Source organism: Mastigoproctus giganteus, chromosome 6, assembly GCF_048544385.1.
Source record: "Mastigoproctus giganteus isolate SK-2022 chromosome 6, ASM4854438v1, whole genome shotgun sequence".
Classification (NCBI taxonomy): Eukaryota; Metazoa; Arthropoda; class Arachnida; order Uropygi; family Thelyphonidae; genus Mastigoproctus; species Mastigoproctus giganteus.
This window is the reverse complement of record NC_143580.1, coordinates 135,659,936-135,678,102: the sequence shown is the minus strand read 5'-3', so window position 1 is coordinate 135,678,102 and position 18,167 is coordinate 135,659,936. Positions and strand designations below refer to the sequence as shown.

Below are 18,167 nucleotides of genomic sequence, written 5' to 3'. Positions count from 1 at the left end.
AGCTATTGTAACATGCTTTATGGATGATTGGTTTAAAATTGGTATATTATTTACAGGTGGTAGATGACTCCCATAATCTGGTGCAATACCACCACTTTGCTTATTGGAAGCGTGAAGTGGTGGAACCCATGTTTAGTCTCCAGAGCTACGTTCTGGTCAACTGTTCCCATCTCTTCCATCATGCAGAAAGACTGGTGTCTTTTGAGGTTATGATGAACAGCATGGCGAGATCCAAACTTCCTTACATTTTGAGGGTACAACTCTAAAAAGGTGTTCGCAGCCCAGCTGCTAGTAAGCACACCAGAATAAACCTATTGGTAACTCTCCAGGAGGCTTCTAGATCAGTTAGTGAATAATCTTGCTACATCTACTCTGCCAGATAGTGACTGGAGGGAGTCCGAGTAGTGTGTATGTGGGGGGCACTGTCAAGGCCATGTTATGTCAAGGATCTGGGTATATTCTTACCATGCATATGCCATATCCAAAAATTCCATTACTTCCTAAAGCATGTCTCCCCCTCTCTTTTTCTTACTATTGAATACACCATGAATTGTCAAACTAATAGAGCAAACTTATCTGCAAAAAGATCTAACCCTCCCAAACACTTCCTAGTTCATTTTGGCAGACTGTAATTTTCAATTACAGTCTACCAAACCCCATGTACTTTTTCTGACAGAATCTCAATTATTGGTTGATTAAGCCATGGCTCATCTCATCCACTGTATGATTCCTTTCGCCTCAAAGGTGATACTTGCGCATATGTCTGTTCCGATATTCCCTGTTAGAGACTTAGTAATTTGGAATATCCTCGTTTCGATCTTCTCTGGCTTAAAATCTCTCTACCTCATTCTGTCAAATTCACCTGTTGTCTTTACCGTTCTCCCAACTACACTAATCACTTGGAGCTCTTTGACTTCCTCTCTTTGCAACTTGACTTTCTCTAGTCCAACATTCCTAACAGTGAGGTAATTTTCCTTGGTGATTTTAATGTTCACAACTCCAGCAGGCTTCCGTTTTCTAGTCACACCGACCCAGCTGGTCGAGTTGCTGAGGCTTTTGCAATTACTAATGACCTCGCACAGATTGTTCATTTACCTACAAGAATACCGGACAATCCTAACCATGCAGCCAACACGCTTGATCTTTTTCTCACAAACAACCCTTCTAAGTACATGGTTGAAGTGAGTGGTCCTTTAGGCACCTCAGATCACAACTTGGTGATTGTCTCTTCTCCAATAGAGCATTTATCTCATGGCTATTCCCAACCTCGTATTGTTTGGCATTACAAGAATGCAAAATGGGATAACCTGCGTGATTTCTTTTCTTCTTTTTTTTGGTTGGATTACTGTTTCAAAATTTCAGATGGCAACATTTGATCAGATCATGTCAGCAAAATTATTATTGTAGAAATAGAATCCTTTATTTTACACTCCACTTTAAAATCGCATCCTTGGATTTCCAATAAATCTGCTAAGGCTGTTCAAGACAAGACTATTGCATATCATAATTGGCTTGTTCCCAATTCTTCAGTTTCATTTTCTGCCTACACCAAAGCTTGTATCAATTGTAAAACAGTTGTTATTATTATTATTATTATTAGCCATACGGTGGAAGGAAGCCTGAGGCTTATGCTGCACATGCCAAAAAAAAAATTCTGAATTACCCTGAGAGAGAGAAGTAGAAGGGAATCACCAAGAAAGGGAATAATGATCATATATTCAGCTCAGGACCCTAGGTGTGCAAAGCCCATACACACCAGATATGAGCCCCTGGGATTGATTAATCAGTCCAAACTACATTTTGAACAGGCTCTAAGAGTAGAAAACGTGCTTCTTGCCCTAATGGTAGCTGAGCATTCTGGTCTCTTGACAAAGCTATTGGCTGCAACTTTTGCCCATCTCTGCTCCCACCTCAGTCAAAACCAGATGGTTCTATTGTCACTTCAGACAAAGATAAAGCTGACTTGTAGATCCCATTTTTCTTCCAACTCATGTATTAATGATTTTGGTAAAACACCTCCCACCATTCCAAACATGCTCCATTCAATGCTTCTTGTGGTCTTCCATCAAAAGGATGTCAGAAGGATTTTGACGAATATTGATGCTAAGAAAGCTCCAGGTCCTGATGGTATTTCTCCACCTGTTCTCAAAACCTGTGCTCCTGAACTTACTCCTGTTCTTTGCTACCTTTTTTCACTTTCTTATTCCAAAGGTGTTTTTCCTTCTGCTTGGAAATTTGCTCATATCCAGCCAGTTTCTAAAAAGGGTGACAAATCACTCCCATACAATTATCATTCCATTGCAATTACTTCTACTTTTCTAAATTAATGGAGAAATCAATTAACCGCCAACTCTTAAAATATCTAGATACCTTCTGTCTGATCAGTGATTCGCAAGTATGGATTCAATCAGTGTCGATCCACTCGTAATATTCTGGATTGTGTTATGCATTTATGGACAAATTCAATGGAAAAGTTTGGTGAAACACAAGCAGTTGCTCTTGACATCTCAATGGCTTTCGATCATGTTTGGCATAAAAGTTTTCTAAACATGCTTCCATCTTATGGTTTGCCAACTGTTTTTTGCAATTGGTTATCTAGTTTTCTCTCTGACCGCTCACTGAGGGTGATGGTAGCTATCTGTCTTCTAACTTCCTTCTCCACTAATGCTGGTGTCTCCCCCAAGGTTCAGTTCTTTCTGCCACTCTTTTCCTCTTGTATATTAATGACCTTCTTCCATAGACTGGAAATCCTATCCACAGTTTTGCTGATGATAGCACATTGCATTCCACTTTCCAGTTTGAGAAACCTTGCCCTGCTCAAACTTGTCGAACATCCGCTACCAATTCCTTAAATGCTGATCTCCAGGTAATTCTACAGTGGGGCAAAGACAACTTAGTTGATTTCAATCATTCTAAAACTCAGTCCTGTCTTATATCTCACAAAAAGGATTCTTCTGCTCCCATGCTTATCTTTGGTGACACTCTGATTTCTAGGCAAGATGATATATCTCTTTTAGGGATTAACCTTACTTCTAATCTGTCTTGGCACAAGCAAATTACAAATATTGCTTCCTCTGCATCTAAAAAACTTGGTTTTCTCTTTCACTCTCGGCGTTACTTTTCTTCCAAACAGCTGTTCACCCTGTACAAATCGCAAATCCGCCCTACCATGGAATATTGTTTCTACATCTCGGGCTGTGCCCCCAAAACCTCTCTCCGGCTTCTAGATTTCATTCAGAAGAGGGCAATTAGGTTAATTAATGACTCATAACAGAGTCTCTCCACTGGCTGTCTCATAGATGTACTGTTTCTGCTGCATACCTCTTCTACAGATACTTCCATGGGCACTGTTCTTCTGAATTGGCTTCTATAATTCTCACTCTCTCTCTCTTTCAAAACAGTCTGAACACGTGCTGCCACCAGTCAACATCCATTTACTGTCCAACTTCAAACTCACAGAACCAATTTTTCATCTTCCTCGTTTATTCATTCAACTGCCATTTTCTGGAACAACCTTCCTTCATATGTATTTCCTGAAAATTACACTCTACAGAAGTTCAAGTCTAATGTCAACAAATATCTGCTTTCATCTTCTTAACGTCCAACCCATGCACGGTACAAAGTACTATAGGTTCTAATACCTCTCCTGTTTGGCATTTTCATAAAAAAAATAAATAAATATGGAACTTGAAAAGTCTGTAAAATAGAAGTATCTGGTTGTTTGGCTGCAAGATCTGCTTTTTCATTTTCTGCTAGTCTAGAATGCCCTGGGATCCAGCAGAATGTCACAATTCGGTTTGATTGATTACATGCAAATAATTTTAAATGTATTTGTTTTATTACAAAGTGAGAGGGGTTGGCATTACTACTTATGGCAGATACAGCACCGAGGAAGTCAATGTATATTAAAGAAGAGGGAATAAGTTCAATAATGTGATCCAGAGCTACGTTTATAGCATAATGCTCAGCAGTGAAGATACTGCAGTCTACTGGTAATGAGACAGAAGTGGTGAATGTCAGGAAGATTGCCGCAGCATCTACTTGGATCTCAGTTTTTGATCCATCTTTATAGATTTCACATGCCTTTGAGTTAGAAAGTAAGTTGCATGTAACTGGGTGAGGAGACAAGGTGTTCTTTCCTAAAATTGAAAATTGTCATTATATATTGCACTGATATTGGTCCAGGGTGGATCTGGTGGTGTCATGTTCTGAAATATATTACTGATTTCTATATTCCATGATTGAGCCAGTTCTTTAAATCTAAGTGGAGTGGGTCAGTTTTCATTTGGTTTACTGTTGTAAAATGACTCCTATTCAGTATTGTACAGGCATCTCCAATTAGGGTGAGAAGGAAGACTACGAATTTTTGTGGCATACAGCAGAAGTAATGTTTTTCTGCAAAGACGTAGGGGAGGTTCATGGGATTCATTGTAAAGGCTCTGAACTGGGGAGGTTCTGAAAGCCCCTAGGGTGACTCTTAGAGCACTGTGCTGGATGGTGTTTAATCATTCTAAAGGACTTTTTCTCACAGTCATACACTGGAGAACCATAGTCCAAGTGAGACCTGATGATAGCTCTATAAAGATGGTTAAGGTATAAAGATGGTATGTTGATCAGTGCCCCATGATATGAATGATGCACACCAGAGGATGTTCAATTTCTTCAAGCATATGGTTCGAAGATAGGCTAAGTGCTTGAAAGTTCAGTTTCCTATCTAGCATCAGGCCAAGAAAACAGACAGTGTGAGCAAGAGGAATGGGCACATTTTTTATCTTTAGCTTAGAATCAGGATGAAGTGAAGTGACCATAGTTTGCAGAAATGAGTGGGGTTGATTTCTGTTCAGCAAGATGGTATCCATTGCATGAAATCCAGGATTCTATTCTGTTTAGAGTAATTTGTAACTGTCTTTCAATAGCATTCATATTTTGTGTTTGGCAGGATATGGTGTGGTCGTCTGCATGTATACTTCAATAGTTTTTGGAAAATCTTCCAATATATTGTTGACCCTAATTGCAAATAGGGTTGGACTTAGTATGGAACCCTGTGGGACACCCTCTTCTTGAATGTGAGATGCTGACAGGATATTTTGATATCGGACTTGAAAGGTATGTAATTTTAACTTTGCATCCTCGGTGGTGATCACAGATCTCACATGCCAGGATCTCCATCAAAACTGCTAACGCACACTTTGCTTCTTCCATCATTGCTGGTGATCAATTGCAGGCATCTATGACCCAGAAACAAAGGCCCAGTCCTCTCAATGGAAGACATCAGATGGGATTTTAACAGACGGAAAGTGAACCTTGACTTCTAAGTGAATCAAATGAGTAGCAAAACCACTATACTACATGGAGGGGGACTACTATATATATATATTTAAAAAGTATCTACAGCTGATCTACAACAACTTGTTGCTAGGGGAAAGTGGAAGCTGCAGATCAAAATGAAGTCCATAATGCAGTACCATGAGAGCATTTCACTTCTCTTTTGTCTTCTATCCTGAGGGAAGAGTTGCAACTGCTTGAGAAGCAGTTGCAACTCTTCAAAGACAATGATTATAATGCAGAACATAGCAGGAGCTGTTCATGGAATAAGGTTTTATTTAGCACTCTATGAACAGCTTCTTTATGAAAGAAGAAAAATGGCAAAGCAGCAAAAACTAGATGTCTTTTTTTTTAAGCCAACCCCCACCCTCAAACAGTCCGAAGATAATGAACCACACCCATCCATTCTTAATTAACTATTTTTCGTTCTAACCCTGTAACCACAACTGCATCTGGAAGTTGTGATGATGATGACCCTCTGCTCCTCTCTTCATAACTCAGAAACCTCAAAACCTTCCTCCTCTCCCGTCAAGTTATCCTTAATTTTTTAAAGGTAAGTGTTACATTTATTGTATTATTTCATTATTAAATATGAATTTGATATGTATTTAAACTGTACTATCCTTTGTGTTAGGCTAAACTTTGTTTCACTTTTGAGTAATATTTTTTGTGATCTGCCTCAACCATATTTATTTCATAAGTGCTGTTATTTTTATTTCTCAATTTTCTATAGCATAAGGCCTCACAAGAATGCACTTTCACATTATAGCAGAAATTACTATTTTTTAAACTGTTAAATTTTAGATTTTAAAATTTAATAGAACTTCAGAAGTGATTTCAATTATATTTTATCAGGGATCAATTATATATAATTAATATAATATAAATAAATAATATATAATAAATAAATAAGTAATAATTATTCAATTATATATAATTATATTTTATCAGTTCTAAAACAGCATGGCTTTACATGCTAGTTGATGGTATTTAGTTATATATTAGTATACAGTCAGTCCTCGTATAACACGCGTTTACACTACACGAATTCGATCATACACAATTTATAAATAGGGGAACGATATCGTATATAACACGAACCGAATTCCCTTATGCACGATTCGCCTTTGTGTTTACAAGAAATGGCAGTCGGAGCAGGATCACCCCAACTGAACGCAACACAATAGGAATGAAGAGAAGATTCTGAAAATGTATTTATGTTTTTTTTATATCAGTGAAGGGGAAATGAATTTCACCATAATAACGTAAAATTCCTGCTATCGGTATTATCGCAAATGCAATTAGATCGAGTTTACTACCAGTTTATAACAGATTCCACTAGCAGGAATGCAACTGGACATTGTTTTTATTGTTTTATGCTAGTAACCCCCAGAAATGTGCTTTAGTAAAATGTGAGCTAGTGAGGTGTTAATAGAGTTGTCTCTGCCTTTATGGTGTTGTTTATTCAGTTGCTACACATGCACAGCTTTGTTTATGTGTATCAAGCGTGCCTCCTCATTTTGTAATTATGCTTTATTCCCTAAAAAATGAGTAAAATACTTAAAAAGTGTGAAAAGGAAGCGTCCTGGTGAAGACACTGCAGATTCAGAGTGAAAAAGAAAAGCAATATTGATAAACAGAGGCAGACAAGGTCAAAAATTCTTACCCGGGAAAATTTGTAGTGGCCTCGTACTAGCGTTTATGGCCAAAATCACACCGGCCTCCGACCCAAAGTGGTTTCCCTGGCAAGGCTTATGGCCAGTCCGTCTCTGTCGATAGAGAAAAAATATGAAATTGTGAAACGCTTTGAGCGAAATGAAAGATCATGTGATATTGCACGTGCTACAGGCCTAAATGGGGCAACGACGAGAATTACAAAGAATGCAGAGAAAATAAAAACAACTTTCATAGCAGGAACAACTCAAAGTCCATTAGATTAAGACACAAAGAATTGGAAGAGATGGAACAGCTGTTATCTGTTTGGATAGAAAATCAAACAAAAAAACAAGTTTGCTTACGATAGAAGCAAAAGCATTAGCAATATTTTATTACGTAATAGTCATAATAAAATACTTAAGTATTTTATTACGATAATTTATTGTGTTTGGTAATGTTTTGATTACAAATGTGTGTTCAATCTTGGGTGGTTAGCACCTAACCCTATTTTTCCCATTGGGCCTGTTGTTTATATTGCACAATTTTGCATTGCACAAGGGTTTCTAGGAACACAACTATCATGCTATACGAGGTCTGACTGTACATGCAAAAACTTCTTTATCAGAGAAAAATACATAAAAGCCATCAAGGGAAATAAACCGTAACCGACAATATAAAAGGCAGATAAGCATACTCTGTGTCAGCATGTTTTGTGAAAGTATATGCTAAAATATTAGTACTCCTATATAATTTGTTATTTTTGCACACAAGTCAGAAGGTCGCTTCGCTCCCCTCCGACTTGTGTCACACGAACCTGAATTATACGTTTTTATATTTTAATTATTTTTTACTGGGGGAAAACCTCCAAACCCCCTTTTAATAATCAAAAAAATGCACAAAAAATATATATTTTATTATCTAAAAACAAATTAATAACAAAACCATCATTTATATATTTGATTATAAACGATATTTCTTGCCAATTTTTTTGTTTTTCATTGTTTTTTTATTCGTTTTCTGTCAAAATACAAAGAGATTTTTGGCTGCCTTCACTCTACTTAATGCAGTGTATAATTGTCCATGTGAAAAACATGGTGATGTTAAGTCAACACCAACCTTAGATAATGTTTGACCTTGACTTTTGTTTATTGTCATACTAAAAGCCAATTTCACAGGAAACTGTGTTCGTTCAAAAATGAAGTTATATTCCCTCTTGTTTGAATATAAATGAATCTGTGGAATATATGCTTTAGATCAGTGCTTCTCAAAGTGGGAGATTTCACCCCCTGGGGGGGTGGCATTTGAATTATCCATGGGGGCGTTACCCTGTCACCCCCTTTCATGTTGCAACATGAAAGGGGGTGACAGGGGGCAGATGGAGCACCATCAATGATTGGCCATTAACAAAATTAAATTAAAGCACACGTAAACAAAATTAAAGCACATTCTCTGAATGATCGTATATTTTGAAAGCTTTGTGATCAAAACAGCGAAGATTTTGAACGATTGCTACTTCACTCCGCGGTTTGGTGGCTGTCAAAAAGCAACTGTCTCAACAGATTTTATGAACTCTTTGATAATGTTGTTGAATTTTTGAAGATAGGAACAACGACCTTAGTAATGACCTCAAGAAAATGAAAACTGATATTGCTTATCTTGCAGATTTATTTACTAGATTCAACTCAATGAACTTACATTTACAAGGACAAGATGTAACTCTTATTAAGGCAAAAACTCAAATTTCTGCATTTATTTCAAAATTAAAGCTTTTTATGCGCAACATAGGATGACGTGAATTGCATCAATTTCCAAATCTGTTGGAAACAGAGAAAAAAAGAAAAAATAGCTGATGAAACTCTACTAACTTTTTGTAATCATCTAGAAATGTTGCACAGAGATATGCAGGAAAGGTTCGAAGATCTTCTTAATTTGAAAATTCCAGATTGGGTTATAAATCCTTTTTTAAATAATGGCGATGGTGAATGTTTTGAAGAAGAAGAATTGATTAAGTTACAAAATGAAGTTGAACTGAAGCCAAAATTTCAAAATTCATATCAGGAATTTTGGTTACAAAAGAAAATCCCTGACCATTACCTGCATTGTGGGGAATTGTAAAAAAATTACTTATTTCTTTTCCAACATCATATCTAGTTGAAACCGGTTTCAGTGCTGTATCTCAACTGCTGACAAAACAAAGAAATTGTCTGGATGTTGTTAAAAGTGGCGATTTACGACTTCTATTTACAGATATTAAATCTAATATTGATAAGCTAATAAATCACCACCAAGCTCATCCATCGCATTAAATATTAAAATATAATTAACTATTTCCATTACTATCATGACTTATTTATGTAATTAACTTTAATTTTTATGACTTAATTTAAGTGATTATAACTGACTTTATTTATGTAGTTGTAATTTTTTTACGAAGAAGGAATAAAGTGCAGTAAATAGTTTTCTTTATAATTCACACACAATATATGCAGGGCTGCATTTACATTTTTGGAGGCAAACAGACAAATATTCATTTCAGTTATTTAGCTTCACTTTATATTGGTGGGCTAAAAAAAAGCCCTGGCAAGGGCTTTTTTTTAGGGGGCGGTGATCCAAAAAAGTTTGAGAAGCATTGCTTTAGATCCATCTCTGTCACCTGTAACGTGTTCACAAAAACATTTCTTTCTTATTTCCACTACAAATAGTCATTTTTTATATCTAAGTTTCTTAAAACCTTAACAATTGCATTTACCTTTCCAGAGAATAAAGTGTTTCGGGTGTTACAGAGTTATATTCTTCAGCATTACAACTATTTGGCATAATTTGGTCTGATAAATAAACTATTTTCAATTCACCTGGAATAATTTTGGATAAAATTTTTTCTTTCAGAGACTTAACAGTATTATTTGTTGCAGCTAAAGTTAATGTAAAGTTAATTGCACTGTCTATATATAAAAGTGTCTTTGAAACAGACCTGTCAATCACTTTGTTGTAGTATGAAGCAATAGCAGTTAGTCCCGCCTTGTGGAAAGCAAAAAATGTGCACGTGAAAAAGCACCATTTTCCAAAACATTCTTTTATATATAGATATCAATAAAAAAAACTGTCTTCAACTCAATCTTCTGTACATGAATACAGCACTATCATTCACCTGAACTATAGGCTGAAATTTTTGCTAATACTATTAATATATGATCATCTGAAATCTGTACACTTTCTGGACTATAATGTCATGCTTATGTGATTACAAAACACTCTTTGTGGAAGATGCTGAGAATACTGCTATACTACTCTCTGTTCCTGATACATAGGCATGCTTCAGACCTTGTATTACTTCAATACAAGAAGGAATGAGGACGTGTCACCTCAAGTGCAGAACAGCACCATATCATCAAATTTCTGTCAAAATAGAAAATAAAAATAGCTGAAATTTTCCATAGGTTAAGTGCACAATGTTGGGAAAGACATCCTATCACATTCAAGTACATATGACTGCTCAGTCATATGTAATTGAATTGAAGTTTTCCAAAGGCCAGGAAGAAGTTGTTAAAGCACTTCATGCACATGTGCAGCTGCTTCCTGTGACATCACAGATGTTGTCACACATTGTTGAGAAGTAGATTCCGAAAAACAAGCGACCTATAATACATGACACTGTTACTGCATCAAAAATGTTCTTAATGGACACTTATTGTTCAAGAACAATAGGTGTATGGAGGTTCTCAAAGATACTGAAATTTTACCTGAAGGCACAAAGTGTTGCTGTTTATGTCAAACTTTGGGGTGAAGTGATGTACCCATGTTTAGTCAAAAGTCACTATTTGTTGAAGGAAAAGACTCTTTTCCTTCAAACAAACAATGACTTTTAACTAAACATGGGTACATGATTTCATCCCAAAGTCAAAACAGTTCCAGTAATGAATGGCATCATAAAGGATCCTCAACACTGAAAAAAATTCAAGTCACAGCCTTTCGCTGGAAGATCACAGGTGTCTGTTGAGCTTCAAAAGGGTAGATACATGTTGATTTTCTCTCACCCTGTACAACAATTAATAACAACATTACAGAAAATTGTTTCTTGATGAGGTAAACAAGCAGTTTACAAAGGCCTGGGAAACTGTAAAAGAGAATCATTCTACTAGATGAAAACACGTCCACATATGGTAAATTTAACAATTATCATAATAGCAACCTTGAATTGGAAAATCAAGAATCATCTACCTTACAGTCCAGATTTAGTCCCCTAATGATTAACATTTGTTTTGGTCAATGAAGGAGCTTTTATTTATTTTGGTCAAAATAAATAAATAAAAGTTCACACCTGGGAGTGCAAAAATTCAAAACAGATGATGACCTCAAGTGCTGTGTGCTGAACTGGCTATGCAATCACCTTACTTCTTTCTAATGCTACTGTTATCAGCAGCATGACAGGATGGCAAAAATGTGTCAGTGGGGTCAATATCTTGAAAGTAAGTAATAAGTTTGGTGATTCTAGTATATATGCATTTAAAAAATAATAATAAATAAAAGTTCACATCAACCTTCAATTGTCCTCATATATCTATATATTGCTGTCTTATTCCTCTCAAGTTTTTTTTTTTTTTTTTTTGTTTTTTTTTCTACCATTAGATTTAAGTGTCCACAAGCTCAAATGTCATTATATTAAAGCTTAAATTACTAACTTAAAATTCTCTTGAAAACATTCTTAGATAAGAATGTTTTTTTAATTTAATGAGAACATTTTTTTTTAATTTAATGACTTCATTTCAGAAAAAAAAAAGTGACACAAAGAAACATATATGTCCTATTAAAATGCTGTAAAATAAGTTAGTCAGTTTACAAAATTCATTTTTAAAATTGTTCAAAAACAATTTTATTTCTCACACTGTAAGGAACAATGCTTATCATTGTTTAAAAGGCTTTAAAAAGTACATTTGGTACAGTGTAATAATCAGATTAAACAATAGCCTCTTCTCCAGTGATGTACTAAGAATACCTTTACATTAACCTATTTCCAAAAAATTAGGCACTTATATTAAAAATTCACACATTTCATTAAAGTGTTATAATATTTGGAAATATTATAACACAACTAAAACATCAATTGAAATTAATATTAAAAAGAACATACGTAATTTCCTTCAGCTGTTTTAAAATGTCTTCAGGTTTCATATCATTGCAATCCTCATCAAATGACATCCCTTCAATATCAGAATCACTGTCCACATTAACTACTGACGAGCTATTTTTCTTATTCTTACCTAAAAACTGCATAACAAAACTAATATGAGACTTAGTGGACACCTTATGTTCAGAACGACTGTTTGAATCTGTAAGGGACACATTCATTTTGTTATCAGTCAGCTCTTGTGCGCTAGATACAAATGATTTCTGTTCATCTTTTTTTAGATGAGTCTCTGATGAACTGTTATTTTTCTCAATATCACTTCTTTGCTTGAAACCATTTCTGCCTATAGATAAACAATCATGTGGCACTGTTTTAACTTCTTTATAAAAATTCTGACTCTTACCCAAACCTTTAGTTTTTACCAAAGACTTTACTACTTGACTTTTTTTATGAGTAACCTTTTTTCGTTTGTGTTGAATGTACTGAACCCTTGGGCTTTTATGTATCCTCGTTTGTTTTTCACCATGTGTCTCAGCTAACTGTTTTGCCGTCTCTTCAGCAGATTGCAGATTATAAAGAGCAGTACTCCGTGAGTGTGATTCCTTACAAGGAGAACTACTGTCAGTATCATTTAGATCATCTAAAGGAAGTAGCTGCCTTTGACTCTTCTTTCTGTCTTTATTGGTACCAATTTGATTATCATTACAAATTACATTGTCTCCTTTAGATTGTATATGTTTTAACGTAGAAACATAACTATTATCTTCCTGTCGGATCTCTTTTATTTTGCTTCTCCTAAACTTTGGTGTTAAACAATACTCGTTCACCTTCTTTTGCACCCCTTTCCTTTTACTTCTCAAAATCATTGGTGAACAATGCTCAATCACCTTCTTTTGCACCCCTTCCTTTTTACTTCTCAAATTCATTGGCGAACAATTCTCATTCACCTTCTTTTGCACTCCTTCCCTTTTACTTCTCAAATTCATTGGTGAACAATACTCACTCACCTCTCTTTGTGCCCCTTTTCTTCTACTTCTTAATATTCTATCGCTCTGAGGATTACCTGAATCTTTCACTGAAAGAGCAACTTGTGAATAGCCATTAATGGTTTCTGAATCACAATTTTCCATGTCAAGTATTTGGTTTACCTCCACATGTTTTTCATGATTTAAATGATGTACATAGGGAGGACAAAGTTCATTTTCCAAGATCTTCCCAACAGGTTTTGAGAAATCAGTCATTTCATTTCTTTCACACAACAAACAGTCCATATTAACAGAGTCTGTATTACTTCCTTCATAAATACTATCACTTTTACCTCCCAAAGTATCAAGAGTTGAGTTGATTCCCATATCCACTTCATAAGAAATCTAAAACAAACAGGAAAAAAAAAAACTATTACAAGGAAAAAAAAAAAAAGACAGAAATAGTATAATGAAACTTTGATACACATACATCTTTATATTGCAGTTCTGAATATACTATGGGTGTGATAATGTCCCCTGAGACAAATATAAGAAAACACTACATATTTTTTTATATTTATAATACCTCTTAAAATATCTCTGAGAGGAAGATCAAATTCTGTGTTCTCTTCTACAATCCAGTCAGTGACAGAATTTTATAAGCTGGACTTCTTCAAAACGGGTTGGCTGCCAGGTGAAGACAGACTTCTGTAGCTGTTGCAAGCTGATAAGTTTTCATTGAAATTTTTTTGTATTTTGATTAGTTAATGTATTAATCTGTGTTTTACAAATAGATTAAATAGGCTTAGTGGTTTTCATTAGTTTTTTTTTTTAAATTTAGCTAGTGATTTTGTAAGTTACAACTTGTTACTTTTACAGCTATCGTATTGGTGTTTTGGCAGGAATATCATATTGTAATCAGTAGTGTAGAAGGATAGTAGGGTTTAAATTGTAATAAATAATTATTTTGATATTTATAATACCAAAAAGTGATTACTTTGTAATCACTTTTTGGGCATATATTTTTTGTATTTAGCTAAGGATATAACTAATTTAGCACTGTGATCGTAACAGTATAGCGTAACATATATGTCGAATTCGATAGCTAAGGTATAACATAAAACTATATAGCGGAATACGTGTTACTGCATTAGCTTAATATAGTATTGTATAGTCAAGTATAGTATAGTAAATTATTCAATTAAATTTATTAACCTTATTAATTTTCATTGTTAATTAATTAAATCGTACTTAAACGGAAATCATGTCCCAGACTAGAGCAGCAAAGCAACACACACACAAAGAAGTGAGTGGGCTGTGGCTCAGGAGGGAATCAAAGGGGGTAATTCTCCAACGCATCACAGCCTAAAGAAATGTGCAACTTGTGAAATGTTTGCAGACCTTTCTGGGACGGGACATGATGTTGCCAAGGGGGATTTCTTTGTGTGTGCTCAATGTAAGCAATGTGAAGAAGTTAGGCACCAAATCAGCATTGTTATGGGCCTTTATGAGAGCTTGAAGGGCAGGGTAGATGCCCTCAAATGACTTAAATTGGAGGACCCATCAAGATCTCAGCTGCCCACATCAATGTCAGAGCTTGCACTTGATCATCAGGCAAAACAGTAGCAACCTTCAGGGCAGAATGCACTGGTCCCACAGGAGCTAGTTATTGTCGGCGACTCTATTGTCAGGGAGATGAGAAATATATTGTACAAAAAAGATACATGGAATAAGACCAAGGTATGTCTGCCAGGGGCAAAATTTGATGACGTTGCAGAGTGGATACCATCTTTTAAGGGCACAAAAGGTGATATTGTTGTACACATTGGCTCTAATGACATTAAGGGTAAGAGATCTGTGGACTTACTTAACAAGTACAGATCAACGTTCAAAAAGTCCTGAGTTAGGGTTAAATTTGAAAGTGTCTGCAATTCTGCCCAGACATGATAGGAGGGTGTATATGATGAGAGCCCTGTCAATCAATTCGGCCCTGGAGAGATTGTGCAAGGTTCGTGGGGTAGAATTTTTCTTGGCATGGTCTGAGCTTGTTAACAGGAGAGACTGTTTCTACAGGGATGGGAGATACTTAAATAGAAAGGATGCAAGAATATTTGCAGATGCTATCGAGGCAGTGTTAGGTGGGTTGGAAAACTGCTAACTTGGGGGGATTCACAGACTAATTAACGGAAGCCACAGGTAGAGGTGAAAGTGATTCTTGCACTGCTTCTATTGGAATGAGCAGCAGTCTGCAAGGCGAAGTACTGGGATTTCAAGGGCTGCTGGGAGTCATCATGGAACTAGTAAATACATGGGTTATGTTAGGGTAACTAAGAGTAAGAATAAGTGTATGTATACTAGTGTGTACACCAATGCTAGGAGTATAGGAGGGAGTATATTATAAGAGTAAATACATTTGATGAATTTGAAGTGCTGGTCAAGACATCAAAGGCAGATATTGTTGGGATATCAGAGATGTAGTGCCATATGGATATAAGCAGTGCAGATTTGGAATTTGGGGAATACAATGTACACAGAAAGAATATACAGGACAGGAATGGATGATGGGTTATGCTGTTAGTTAAGAAACATACAAAATCTAAGGTAGTGCATCCAGTTAACATTTGTGGACAGTACAATGTTGAGTCAGTTTGGTGTGAAATAAGTTCTTCAAATAGGCCTCTGGGGTTGGGTATATTCATACTATAATTTGTAGTGTTTCTCACCAACCACTGAAGTAAAAACGAAAACCAAAATCTTAAAAAAGTTTATGTTTAAATTTACAATAAATTTACAGTAGATCAACAAAATACGATTATACAAAATGTTTCTGATAATAAAATACTGAATTAGGATAGAATAAAACAAATGCAATTTACAGTGAATGTACAAATAAAATGATAATAAAATACTAAATTAAAATGCAATAAAATATACTAGATTAAAAGCGCTAAAATAACTGAAGCTTTCAAAGGCTTCTGCCTTCTTCCTCAACAGTGTACTTCTATACTGTGGTGCCTCATTAAATACCAGCAGGTTCACGGTGCATCTCACGTAAACATGTACTGTTCCCATACATGTTGGAACCGGAAGCGGCTCGGGAGCGTTCCAGGCGAAAACGTTCATCCCCTCCAAGGATTACCGCCTCCAAGAGGGGATGAATACGTGTACCCCTGTCTCTATTTATATTGTTCCCAATAGAACTAATTCGTAGGCTCTCGAGCCACTTGCGGTCCCAAAATCTATGCGCCCGATCAGTGATGACTGCTTTGTCTGGGGAGATATGATGTTGCTTCTCCCAAAAATGTTCAGCTACGGCGGATTTACCATAATCCGCATTTCTTATCGCGTTTGTGTGCTCCCCCAGACGATCTTTGAGGCGTCGTTTTGTTTCTCCCACATAACACTCCCCACAATCCGGGCACTTGATGCTATATACGACCCCACTTATATTTTCGTGTGAGATGGGGTCTTTTACCTGTGACACGACCGTGTGCAGCTTCCGATCTGGGAGCTGCACACAGCGCGTCTGGTAATTCCTTAGTATACGAACTATATGCTCGGTTAAACCCGGATAGTAGGGAACGTATGCGGTGGCTATCGGTGTGAAAGGCTCACATCTGCTCTGCCCTCCACTAATGTATTTCTCTATGATCCTCTGGGGTACCCACACTTCAAAAGATCCGCCGTAACATGCTCATACTCTATCTTTCTGTCCTCTGAGTTACTACAATGCGATTTTGCCCTATCTACTAGTGCTCTTATCACACTGTTCCTGTGATGGTTGGCCTGAGCTGAGTTGTAATGTGAGTATTGGCTTTTGCACATAGGTTTTCTAAACACTTTTGTTTTCAAACACTGGCCTTCTCTACAGATCAACACATCCAGGAACGGCAAAACCCCTCCTTCTTCTACCTCAGAGGTGAATTGTATGAACGGGGAGAAGCTGTTAAGAAAATTCAACGTCTCATCTTCACTCCCCTTCCGAATAATTGAAAACGTATCATCAACGTATCTTTTCCAAGGACGCATAGGGAGAACCATATCATTGAATAACCTTGCCTCGAGCTCCTCCATAGCTAAATTAGCTATGATCGCACTGATGGGGGAGCCCATGGCTGCACCGTTAACCTGCTTGTACATGGTGTTCCAGAACACCATAGTGGTGCTTGAAAGACAACTCTATTCCCTTACATATAGTGGTGCTTGAAAGACAACTCTATTCCCTTACATATATCCTCTAGGCTTAATTGTGTCCTACTATTCAAGGTGGTGTCTCTCTGTAAGGCCATGTACGCACAACGTACACCATGGTCAATTGGAATGCATGTAAACAGAGATGTCACGTCGAAGATATCATAATTTCATTTTCTACTATGCATTATCCTCTTATAAATTGCGCAAACTCCTTGCTGTCTCTGATACTATACTCAGAAAACCCTACTAATGGTGACAGCAGTTTGGCCAGGAAACCAGATAGCACATACGTGGGGCTACCTATAAACGAAACTATAGGTCTGAGTGGTACGCCCACTTTGTGTACTTTTGGTAAGCCGTAAAATCTCGGTATCTGGCTTCCTGTTTCATGTAACGACCAATACCGCTCTTGGAAATCTTGTTAGACTTCATCCAGTTCTGCACCATTCTATTAACTTGACGTTCTAGGTTCAACAATGGATTTCTATGAATGATCTTATAGGTTGTTTCATCATTCAACATGTCTAACGCTTTATTTACGTATGCCTCCTTATCCAAAACCACCGTTACTCTACCTTTATCAGCCGGTAGGACCACAACACTATCTTCTTGCTTGAGACTCTTAGGTGCTAGTCTTTGCTTTGTATTAAGATTAGGGGGAGCTTTCTTAGCTTGACTTAGAATAGCTGCTGTCTTTACACGAATTTCGCTGGCCATGCACACAGGTAACCTATTTACCGCTCTCTCAACGCCCATAGCTATTTCTGCTACGGGTACTTTGGGCGAAACCATAGCAAACTTAGGTCCTAGATTTAAGACTTCTATCTGACTACTTATATTAACGATAAAGTTGCTATTAGTATTATTAACACTATTACCCCTGGTCATGGCTTGTTCCTTAA

At 36.5% G+C, this 18,167-nt stretch overlaps 1 protein-coding gene across 1 annotated transcript in view; it reads right to left on the bottom strand.

Moving 5' to 3' along the window:
• Window positions 1–18,167, bottom strand: part of LOC150084597 (uncharacterized) — a 324,615-nt gene that overhangs the window by 89,500 nt on the left and 216,948 nt on the right. The window contains exon 9 of the mRNA XM_090376299.1: window positions 12,110–13,476. Coding sequence (XP_090232425.1) covers window positions 12,110–13,476 — 1,367 coding nt within the window. The remainder of the gene's footprint in view (window positions 1–12,109; window positions 13,477–18,167) is intronic.